This window comes from Mercurialis annua, linkage group LG7 (assembly GCF_937616625.2).
Source record: "Mercurialis annua linkage group LG7, ddMerAnnu1.2, whole genome shotgun sequence".
Taxonomy (NCBI): domain Eukaryota; kingdom Viridiplantae; phylum Streptophyta; class Magnoliopsida; order Malpighiales; family Euphorbiaceae; genus Mercurialis; species Mercurialis annua.
In genome coordinates, this window is record NC_065576.1 from 37,930,992 (window position 1) to 37,943,989 (window position 12,998).

Sequence of the window (12,998 nt, forward strand, 5' to 3'; positions counted from 1 at the left end):
TGTCATGTCAGTTCTAAACGAGTTGTGAGATTATTTGAATAATGGACTAAATTTTTAAAATTTCAAAATCATGACAAATTGAACGAACAAATTATGGTTATAAATACATAAATACGTTTGCCTAAATTTTGTAACTGATATTTTTCTTATTTATTAAACTCGGAGTTTGAGTTCAAATATTTATATGCCATATGAGCACAAAACTCAAACTTGGTATACTACATATTAACCTTGATTCATTTATACCTCTAAAATAAATTTTATTTTTATTAATTTTATTTCAAAAATTAATGTTATTATTTGTAACTTAATTAAAGATATTTAATTAAAATTAATTATACTCCATTAAGTTAGTTATATTAAAAAAATTCCATGTGGAACGCATTGTATAATTATTATCTTTTATTTATATATTTCATTCGATTGTATTAATGTAGCTACAATTTACAATCACTTAGTAACTTGGGCATGTACAGGACCCAAATTTATTTTTAGAAAAAGTATTATATATCAAAATGTGAGTTTTTTTTTTGATAATTAGAGAGGAGGGAGCGCTTGTGGGGGACAAAATTACATAAAATGTGAGTTTTATTACTGGAGAAAATCAAAATGTGGATTTTTAAACATAGGATTTAGAGTTTAGATAAACAAAATCTATGTTTTATTTTCTTAGAAAGAACACATAAATATGTTTTTAGTTATACTTTCCATGTAGACCCTTACTATTTTTAAATAGTTTAAAATGTTTTTAAAATTTTCCAAAAGGAGCATATAACTTTTAATCTTTTTTCTGTTTAATTTCTCAACATTTTTAATATTTATATGGTTTTTTTAAGTGTGGAAGTTTATTTTGCACTGTTTGAAAATATTGAGGGATCTAATGAAAAAAAAAAACTTAAGTTCTCTTTCCAAATAACTTGTAAGTTTTTTTTACCTTCTGCTTATTTTAAATAAACAATTTTGATAGCATGATCAACAATTTTATAATTTATGTTACTTATATATTTATAGCCAATAATAAAAATAAAATGATAAAATGATAAAAATAAGTTTTCAATTATTTCAATATGACGGTTTTTAACTACAAATGTTATAGTTTCAGTTTTCCTTTCTCTAGTTTGGATTTCTATAGCAAATCCGAGTATATTTTCTTTTTAAGATTTGTAGTTTCTTTTCTTGAAGCTCTAGTGTGCAATTTTGTTTTTGCCATTTTTTATGCGTAAGCTCTTAAATTTAGGGTTAGAACTTTCCCTCTCATAAAGGACTTACCTAGTTCCAATGAGGATTAAGTTAATTGTGGAATATTTAAATGTGCCGTTTTATAAATGAATTATGAGACTAGTACAAGACATTTCATGTATCTTGTAAAAAAATCATAAAAGAAATGGAGGAAAAGAAGACAAAATATTACTGCATTAAATAAGGCTAATGTGATACTACATTTTATAAATTAAATAATTTTATTTAAAATAATTAACAAAATTAGTTGTTGTGCCTATTAATTAAAGATGAAAAGAGTAATCAACTATCTTGTGAATTTTATGTAAATATTAAAATGAAAAACAGGATAAAAGTTGATGTTTAAGTTAAAATAGGTATTAAAAATAAAAAATAGTGTAAAATTATAAAAGCAACAAATTAGTTGATTAATTTGTGTAATTATGTTGCATAAAATATCAAGATGCAAGTATACAATGGATGTCTAAAAAACTAAAAAGATAAAGATAAATTACCTTATCGCACAGTCATCCATTTCTTATGGTTCCCATTAAATTCTTTGTTGTTCTTCATCATGACTTTGGATCTGTATTAAATTCTATAGACAATATAAATCTACCTCCATACATTACCATATGAATCCATTCAATGCAATTTAATATTACCACCTGTCTCTTACACCTAAATTCTGACTATAAAATGTGACTCATATCATATCATAAGGTATTGCAGAGAGAAGAATTAAACCATCAGAAAATTGTACGATCCATTGAGAAAAATTATATAATATCAAGTCATGATGTCAAGGATCAGTTGCATTCTTCTGGTTCTTGTTGTTATTTCTGTTGGGCATGCTTCAGCTGCAAGAAATGTTCCCAAAGAAAGCACTAAAACTGCAGTAGGGCTCGATGACCAAAAGAATTTCGTGGCGTACGGCGGAGTAGGTGGCTTTGCTGGTGTTGGTGCCGGTGGTGGTGCTGGCGGTGGTGTTGGAGCTGGTGGCGGAGTACTGCCTGTTGGTGGCATTGGTGGGCTTGGTGGAGACAGTGGTCTTGGTGGACTTGGTGGAGGTATTGGTGGACTTGGTGGTGGTGGTGGTAGTGGTCTTGGTGGCGGAATTGGTGGACTTGGTGGTCTTGGTGGCGGTGGTGGCAGTGGTCTTGGTGGCGGAATTGGCGGACTTGGTGGAGGTATTGGAGGACTTGGTGGTGGTTCGGGAGACTGCGGTGATGGTTCTCTCCTCCATCCTTGAAAATATGCAATGCATGAAAATGGGGTTTATTTGATGTTAGTTACTACTAATATTACTGCTTTTTATTATGTATTATTAATTATATGTTATTGCAATTACATAGTATATGTTGGTTGTTTCAGGTTTTGTTTCTCACTTTTGTGAGTCATTAATTGTTTTATTATTTTGTGTTGGATTTTTGTTGGGAATTTGTAATGGTCTTCATTTCAATCTCATCAAATATTTATTTTACTTTTGCCATTTTATCTTATTTCAAATCGAAATTATTAAAAGTAATTAACATATATGTACGCTACAACAAATTATTAGATTATAAAGAAGAGTAGGGAAAGATAATAATCACATTCTTTGAAACAATAAAAAACATGCTTCTCCATATATACACATTGGAAGAAGAAGGAAAAATCTAATTACCAATTGTAATGAGAATTACAGGCCATGGAATAGTAAGACTTCCTATAATAAGTTTAGGGTTTTTTAAATAAGCACCCATTTAACCTCCTTGTTTCCATATTTACTCTCATAAAGGTTTCTTTTCACTTATACGCTTTTTAAGAAATCTACTTAGCACATATACATATAGTACCTAATAATTTCTCATATATATACTACCTAAGCATTTCTCCTTAGCACATATACATAAACATAATCAAAACTCCAGATATTAAACACCAAATCACTGAACTTATCTCTTATTACAGAAAGGGTAGTAAACTTTATTTTATTACAAAAAGGTCACCGAGTTATACTTTTTAATACAACGGGAGGTCACTACGGCGAATTCGGTCAAATTTTGTTGCAAAAATATCACTAAACTTATCGTGAATTACAAAAAGGTCACTGAGTTATATTCCTATTTGTAATTCCGGCCTGCCATATAAGCAAAAACGGTGCATTTTAGTGTCAAAACGATGTATTTTATATGAGTGACATCTCGTTGTAGCAAAATCTATAGTTTAGTGATTTTTTTGTAACAAAATGAAGTTTAGTACTCTTTTTGTAATAACAAATAAGTTCAGTGACTTATAATTAGAGTGTTTAATATCCTCCAAACTCCTTACTTTTTTTTATCACCCTTTTTGTTTCTTCTGCTTCAATCTTATTTCTTTATTTCACTATATCAAGTCTACTATTAAAATTTTGTTTTTCATCTCAATTTTTATGAATCAAATTTATAATGATAAGATTAGAAAAAATGTGTCGGATTTAAGAAATGCATTCGACTGACACATGGTGCTCATCAACTTACCTCTAAATGTTAGCATCACGTTAGAAGGAAAAAAAAGGAACTCCTCTATTTTATCCAATGTTTTTAAAACCGGACCGGAAAACGAACCGGCTTCATTGGGGGTTCACGGTTCGACCGGTTCAACCAGATTGGATCGGATTGAATCGAATTTTTTAATTTTAATAAATATAAATAATTTAAATTAAAAATACTTAATTTTATAAATAAAAAAATGATAAATATTTATATAAAATTATTTTCAAAATTTTATTATGCAAAATATAATTATAAATGATCAATGTTTAAAAATATATAGAATAAATACTTTTTATGAGAAAAAAGAATAAATTTTTTCATTGTTAAATAAATTAAAATTATATAATTAAAAGTTATAAATAAAAAATACAATGGTATATTTAATTAAAATTAATTATTCAATTTGTGAAGTGTAATTATTATTTATCAATATTTAAGTGTGTATAAAATAGTTAATTTTTTAAAAATAGAGTAATTATCAATTTTAATAGTCAAATTTAATAAATAAAAATTTGATAATTTATTTCAATAAAAAAATATATGTTAAATTTTATAGTGTGAAATTTATTAAAAATAATAAATATTTTAAAAAGATATAGAATAACTAATGTGTATAAGAAAAAAAAAAGTGTTGTGTATGAGAGAGAAAAAATATGTTGTGGATAAGAGAGAGAAAAAAATATTATGTAAGAGAGAGAAAAAGAAAGTGTTGTGTAAGAGAGAGAAAAATAAATGTATTGTGTTGTTAAAAAATTGACACATGTGTAGGGGACCACAAATTAAACAAAAAAGCAACTTTTCCACTCACTTTTCAGAAAATCCGGTTCATCCGGTTTTGGTCAGAAACCGGATTTTTCCGGTTTAACCCGATTTCTGACCGATTTCTTAACTGCATGGTTTTTATCCAATCGGACCGGACACCCGACCGGTTCCCGGTTAACCCGGTCCGACCGGCCGGTCCGGTCCGGTTTTAACAACATTGATTTTATCAACAACCAAAGTAACCTAAAGGGATGTTTAAGTATATACCTTAAAAAGTGAAAATAATTATTTTTTTATCTCAAAGTAAAAAAGTTTTAAAAAATACTCCATAATTTTTTCAGATTTATATTTTTACTCTCAGTTTTAAAATAATTATGATTTTACTCTGTTATCATCTAGTTATCATTTTGGTTATCAAGAATCTCTCTGTAATTATTTTTTTACTTACATTATTATCCAATTATCATAACCTTATCAGAGTTCATTATCATCTAGTTATCATACTGCAGTATTATGATAATAACATGATAATATAATGATAATGACATGATAATCACACACTAATTTATCATACATTATCATCAGTGACGAAGCCAACCTTAAAATTAAGGTAGGGCACAAATTTAATTTAAAAAAAATCAAACATCATATCATGATAATACAACAAAAAGTATGATTATTAATTTTTCAAATGTAAAATGAATGGAAAATAAAAAACGCATTATATAAAATTTATATTTAAAAGTTTAATTACCTTCAAACTATGGTCCGATTAATCGATACCAATTTTTTCAGATGGGCATACGAGAATTTAGAAAAAATATAATAAAAAATTTAGTTAAATTGTTGAGTTGCTAATGAACATTACATGTATTTATAGATATTAAATTTATTTTAATTAAAAAAATTCAAATTACTGAGTTGTTAATGCATATTATGTACATTTATAAAAATTAAATTCGCCGTATTTAAAAAGAATTAGAAGAATTAAGAGCATGTTTTTGTATTAAAAAAATGCTGAAATTTTAAAATTAAGTTTTAAACTTGGATGACTGCAACGTAAGAAAAAATTTTAAGATAATTTATACGATAATAAGAATTTGCTATTATTACACATTTTCTAACGTTATTAGAATTTTAAGCTAATTCAAATTCCAACACAAGCTTTGCTAGTACTATAAAATAGTGTTTACGAAGTTCAATGAATTGTTTTAGTAACAGATTAACCCAAATAATGAATTACATTGCATATTGTTGATTACTTCTATATTTTACAAAGTTAATTAGAAATCATAGAAAGGTAATGAACTTAGGTAATATATTTATTTAAGTGAGGTAGGGCTCAGGCCCTGCCTGTCCCTACCTTACCTCTGTCTCTGATTATCATGAATATTATCATATTGTTATCATATAGGTAATATAAATATTATCATCTCGGTATCATATGATAATATTATGATAACGATATGATAATCAAATTGTATTTTCTATAGAAAAATCTTTTTTTCCTGCATTGATATGATAACGACATGATAATGTAGTGATAATAACATGATAATCAGAGGCTTTTTTTAATAAAAAAATTAATTTTCTCTGCAGTGTTATGATACTTACATGATAATGCAGTGATGATACTCATATGATAATCAGAAGCTGTTTTTTTTTTTGCAGAAAATCGATTTTTGTGTATAAAATCGTTTTAAATGCAGATTTTTTGATCTAAAACTGAAAAAATTCAAGAATAATTTATTTAGATCTAAAAATTAAAACAAATCGTATTAATCACCACGAGTTGAGGAAAAATCGTTAAAATTATATATGAAAAACGGCGGAGCGATGAAGAACTGCGACGAAGCGATGAAGGAACCGCGGCGGAGCGATAAAGGAACGGCGAAAAAGAAAAAAAAATGAAGAAGAAGAAGAAGAAGAAGAGAGGGGAGAGAAAAGGAGAGAAAAATATAAAAAATATGACAGTTGTCATATGATAAGAGTAAAAACAATATACTTAGAGTAAAAAATTAATAAATAGTAGGCATAATTATAATATAAACTTTATAGTATAAAAATAAAAACATTAAAATGATGAGGTATTTTTCTATCGTTTCCTTATTGAGGTAGAAAATCATATTTTTTTAAAAATGAAGTATTTATCCTAATTTTCTCTAACCTAAAACCCATTAAAATGACCAGGCCTTCGTGATTAATATGGAATTATGTTATAAGAAGAGATATTGTGAAAGAAAATTAGAAGTTTAAAGAAATAGTATTGGGGCTTCAAGCATTATAAAATTGAATGATTTCATCATTTAAAAAAGCTAATGCCTTAAAAGAATTCTGACCTTTTAGACCCTTTTCAATCCTACCCTGACGTTGAAAACTGGTCAGATTTATCCTATTCCGCATTTTATCGTTTCAATTGTATCCTGAAATATTAAATTAACGTCTCATTTGAAAAAAAAATTCAAAAATATTTTCCATACATAGCATATATTAATTGTATGTATTTAAAATTTATTTAGATTTAGTTAAATTAACTTAGAATTTAAATTAGTTTTAATTTGATTATAGTTTTTAATTGGTTTTTAATTAGTTTTTAAAAATAAAAAACTTATTTGTACTATTTTAAATGGAAATGAATTTAATTTTATCTTTAAACTTAGTTAATTGAATGATTTCATCATTTAAATAAAATAATTGACAAAAATTGAAAACAGGGCAGCGACGGAGCTAGGATTTCAACATAGGAAGGGCCAAATTGTAATATGTTAATTTTAAAATATTAAAAAAATTGATGTTAATTTTAACAATCTTGAAAATTTGGAGGGGGTTGTGACACTTCTATGCCTCCCCCTCCCTCCGTCATTGGTTGGGGTACAATTTAAACGATAAAATACAAAATATGATAAAATTGACTAGTTTTTAACGTCAGTGTATAATTGAAAGTTCTTATGAGGTGCCTACTAGTGAGGGTATGAGTAGTGTAGCAGTAGCTGTTGGGTTGTATAGGTGTTTAAATTTCCCTATTCACGATGAGAAGTTAGGTTTTGCTGTTGTGACAGTAATGAGGAACGACGGACAGGAAGTAGGAATCCTGTTGGTTCAACTAGCTGATAGGCGTCCTTTTCCGAATGTTTGGAAATCAAAAGCACCCCCCCCTTTCCCCGAGTTAAGTTTTTTATTTGACTAGGATAATATAAAAGAGTTTCCTCGTTAGACTTTCTGACAAGGCGATTGATTATTTCTACTGAAAATTCTTTATGTATGCTATGTGATGTGGTGGAAACGTAAGACCATATTTTTCTGTGATTTTGCTAAGGAATTTTGGTGTAATATTTTGTAGAAATTAGACGCTACTTGTATTTTTTCCTGCTCTTTTGTGGAGTTCATGACTTAATAGCATAATAAAATTACTAGAGGTCCCTAGACGCAATTATGGGACATTCTTTGTTATCTTGTGGTATGTGGAATTTAAAAGTGCAGGAACAGTTAAGTCTTTCAAAATAACGCTCGGAATAAGAATATAGTTATTCTTAATTGTTTTTCAAAGACAATTTCTCTATTTTAAATTTGTAATATGAGGTTTCTTTACTCTGATTTGGATTTTATAGGAATCCATTTTGTATTTTAATCTCTAGATCATGATTGTTTTCTTTTTGTGCCGTAACTTTTAGTGCGCCATCTAGTGTTTGCCATTTTCTCTACAAAAGCTCGGAATTTTGTTTTTTTGCCACAACTTGTTTATATACATATTATTCAGGCCTAATTACTTAAAAAAATCACAACTTGTAATATTTTTTCGTTTATACCTCACCTAGAAAAAAGTTCATTTGTACCCTTTTTTTGATTTTTCGTTTTTATCTTTACCCTAAAATTTAAATTTTTGAAAATTAAATTAACTAAAGGATGAAAACATTATAAATAATTAATAATATTAATGTTTAATTAGAATGTAAGCTAAATATAAAGGATCATTTTGTATATTTTTTCAAATAAAAAGAGGTCAAATTAGCTTCAAATAAAATACCATCAAATTTTTTAAAATCGCACTTTTCTGGTATTGATCATAAAGGGGTGAGATCCATCATGCTTTTGGTGGACATTTTAGTATAAAAAACAAAAATGTAATATTAGTCAAACATGGCCAACCACGTAATGAGTTAGCAATAAATAAAAGGTCATGGCTTGCCTTGTACATCAGTAAGCAAGTAATAAATAAGAAATCGTACAGTCAGTATATTCGCCAACCACTTCTTTTTATTTCAATGGCTGCCAAACATTTCTATGGTGCTGGAAATACCAGCTCAAGTGTAACATTAAAAATTTAAAAGGGCTTCGCTTAGATTTTGATCACTGATTTTAATCGTGTTAATTTGATTAATGTAATTGCTTTGATATGTCAATCGATTTTTAAAAACTGAATCCGAATGGCTAATTGGATTTGTTTAGTTGAAAATTAGTGCATTATAATTCAATTTAAAATAAATAAAAACAAAGATTACAATTTGATATATTTTTTGTTGATTTGATAAGAATTTAAACAGGATAAACTACTAAAATTGCATTTTAATTAATATTTTTTTATTAATTATTTACATCGAACGAGAGATTTTTAGGTAGACTCAGTCTACCACATCATCCGTGGACTAACCTATCACATTATGACACGTCATTAAAATAATGGCATTATCGTAATTATGTTTATTACTTATTTACACTTTTGAATAGAAATATTACGATATTGCCATTATTTTAATGACGTGTCATAATATGATAGGTTTAGTCCACGGATGACGTGGTATACTGAGTCTACTTAAAAGTTTCTCCGAACAATTAAACCGGTTGAATGCTTAACATGGATGATTCAACCTCTAATTCAGTTTAATAATGACAAAATATATCTTAAAGTCCTTGCACTTTATATTTTTCCATTACTTAGTTTTTTTTTATTTGATTCTTATATTTTCAAAATCGGTTGTATGTAGTCCTTCAGATAACAAAGTGTGGAAGTGTCAAAATGAAGTAAAAGTGTTTTTAAAAGTAAAAGGACTAAACAAAGAAATTAAAGATTTTATAAAATTATTTTTGAAATTATAGAGACTAAGTAAAGAAAGAAAACATCTATAGACGAAGTAAATAAAAAATAAAAAGTACATGAATTTTAAAATAGGTTAAGCCTTTAATAATTTCCAATTTCCACATGTCTTTCAATTATAGTACCAACTGTAAAATTTCATTAGTTCTAGATGATGCGAAGCCAATTCTAATTTTGAATCCAATCCCATCTCTTTAGCTATACCTATAACTTCTAAAAATTTAAGATTAATTGAGACTCAGGTTAAACTCCATTTTGAGAATCGTGTAGGGTTAGGAGTAAATCATTCTAAGGTTGGTGCATCTCGCGGATGGTAGAGGCCCTTATCTTCTCAGATCTAAAGGAGCTCTTGCCGGAAGGACGTTATTTTCCTCTACACGTAACGATGCTCTACCAAAAATTCCATCCGCCCCTACCGCACTACAACTTTGCAGTTTCAACTACATGTCAAGGGTTGATCTAGTTCTTCTCTTTATGAAGGGGCACCAAGAATCTCTCAATCAAACAAGCAAATGACTGAAGAAGGCAAGGCTAATTCGAGGTGGGGCGGGCCACCCTCCTTTGAATGGTATTTGTTTAATGGATTGTGAACATATTTTTTCTTTGGCATATGTGCATGTCGGAATCAAATGAGATCACCGGGGTGGAGCCCAGCCGCCAGACTTAATTTGACATTACCCGAAGTAGTCTTTTAGTATAGAACAGAGGAACAGAAGGCTGTATGATTAGTCTAGCTATTGAATTCCCTTGATACAAATTTCTTGCCTAACTTAATGTACTGGGGTCAAGATTGTGGTTTGGTAAAAAATAAATGTATCTCGATCAGGAAAAAATCAATAGAAAAAGAAAGAATCATAATGGATTGCTATATTTCTCAAAATAAAAGAAAATGAAGCGAATCATGATATTTAGGTAAAGAGCCTTTTCTAGAAAAAAAACTCTAAGTATTATGTCTAGAAAGTGCATCTCTTTGTCGGCCATTCCTACTTTATATATACATCCTTTGTTTATAAGGTGAACATGTTAGCTTTGAGTTTTGAGTGAATTAATTCACAATCGGTCATAAGGTCACAAGGTTTGATCATCAAACAAGGAATGCTAGAAAGGCTTTGCAAATCTCACCCTAGCCCTAGTGTTTTTAAATCATTTTTTTAGGATTTCGTATGACCAATTCACAGTTTCCAACTTAAAGGAATGGCCTAGATCGTACTACCTGGAAACCCGTCTAGATAAGTCTTCGGGAGGGTTAGTTCGTTTAAACAATAAAACTTCCTTTCGCTTCGCTTAAGTGATTTTCTTCTTTTGAAAAACCTCTGTTATACTACTAGTATGAGGGACAAGAATATATATATATAAAAGATTTCATCCGGGAACAACATTTTCTTTCATATACTAAAAAGACTCAAGCTTTAGGTTCTGATGATCTAAGTCATTCCATAAAGTTACTTGCCGATAGGAAGAAGGAATTTATTACTTTCCTTATAATATATATCTTAGATAAAGATTGATAAAACTACTCAACAAAAGGAAAAAGGGAATCCCACAAGTCCTTGTCGTCCGTGCTCATGAACATTTTGATCAAAGATTTTGTATGTCCAATTTGAATTGATTCTAAAGGATTCCTCCTTACTGCCCCAAGAAAAAATAATAAGTAAGTATGGCAAAATTTGACTTGTAACATTTTACAAGGTCACTACCAAGATGAAAAACATCCCTTTCAATTGGGCTACTATAAAGAATCCTTACTAGATAGGAAGTGCAAGAGATTGGAGAGCGAGTGGTTAGTGACCAATAGTGTCCCAATAATGAAGAGCCCTAATAGAAATAGGGTGAAGCGTTGAAAAGAAAGTGATAGCCCGAATTTCCGCCACGTCTATTTTTCAATCACCGTGAAGGAAATAATCCACTGAAGTTCCCCTTTTGTTTAGAAGTGGTAGAAAGATTACTTACAACATAGAAAGGTCTTCCTCCACCCAGTGGCGGAAACATAAATGTTTTTCAGCACGGAGTAAACGACAAATAATTGATTTGATTGCTTCAAATTTGCCCGAATTATCTTATTAGAGTTGGCATTTTTTAGTAATTTAAGAATGAATTTGTTCACAATCTAATTTTATTCATAATCTATAATTTAAATTTAAAAAATTAATAGTAATAAGCGGAAAATTCATTGAGGTTTGATCCAAAATTAGTAATTAGATCTGAAAATTTTTGGCCGGATATTTAGGTATTGGGTTTTGAGAATTTAAATTTAAAGAAAAGACTGCTAAATTTTTAGAAATATAAGATAGCTTATTTATATAAAGTATTAAATTGAAAATTATTTTTACATATACATTCAAGTATATTTTAATTTAAAAATTCAATTAGTATAAATAATAGTAGTCTTATTTGACGATTTTCCATCAATTTTGTGTTCCTTTTAATGATTAGTGGATTCCTTGATTATTCGCTCGTGGATGTAAGCGTAATTTCCGAATCAAGTAAATTTCTTGTGTGCTTTATTCATTTTTTTATATTATTGTTTATTTATCAAATTCATATTCAGATAGCTACGGAATAGTTTGATTCTGTTGCGCATACCAATATGGTCACAACAATAGGTACTAGAGCCAATTTAGTTTTTCATATTTAATCTTAGATTATCATTACTACATCATAAATGGGTTTTTGGAGAATTTTTGGTTTTGACCGGTTCAACGAACTTATTCTCTCGGTATACTGAGTATGCTGATATGGATGGGTGAAAAAAGACAGTCGTCTGAGAGTAAAGCATACCTATGATCGGTTCTATGAGCATGTCCGGTCCGAGGCCTGACTATGTCTAAAAGTTAAAAAGGATGAAGTAGACCTATGACCGGTTTGATGGTTAGGTCTGGCTGCCAGGTCCGGACAAATACAGGAAATATGAAGTTTTGAGACAGTCAAGTGGAATTGGTTTGGTTAGTGAAAATAGACTTACTCAATACAAGAAACGACTCAAAACGTTTGTTTGGAGATAGAATAATGATAGATTCGGATGTCGGATGTGATTAATGACTTAGGGATTTGGGCGTTGGTACTGGATATCGACCTGATGATGAACGATTTATCGTATGGGATGTTTGCTCATTCGGATTGCGTGTCCTTGAGCCAGTGGGTTTGTGGCCCTTTGTATAGTGTGTATAGCGTGCTTTCCTTGCTTCTTCTTTCCTAGTCGATGTGGGATTTGTCTCTATTCTGTTTTTACTTAGTTTATTTGTTTATTCCATCATTAATCTAACCTGCTGGTCATCGTAATGACTGAGTATTTATGCAGAGCCTTAATCATTGCGATCTAAGACTTTTGCGTTTTGTCCTATTTTTTCGGGCATGGTGTAGTCCTGTTCGCTTATTTCCATATGTGCCAACATCTGCTTCTTGCCCGGATG

General features: G+C 29.4%; 1 protein-coding gene across 1 annotated transcript; it reads left to right on the forward strand.

Annotated features, from left to right (window-relative positions):
* Positions 1-1,936: 1,936 nt before the first annotated feature.
* Positions 1,937-2,701, forward strand: LOC126657675 (glycine-rich protein 5-like). The gene has a single exon (XM_050352405.2). It carries the CDS (start codon positions 2,015-2,017, stop codon positions 2,468-2,470), a length of 456 nt encoding a protein of 151 aa, XP_050208362.1. The 5' UTR covers positions 1,937-2,014; the 3' UTR covers positions 2,471-2,701.
* Positions 2,702-12,998: the final 10,297 nt, after the last annotated feature.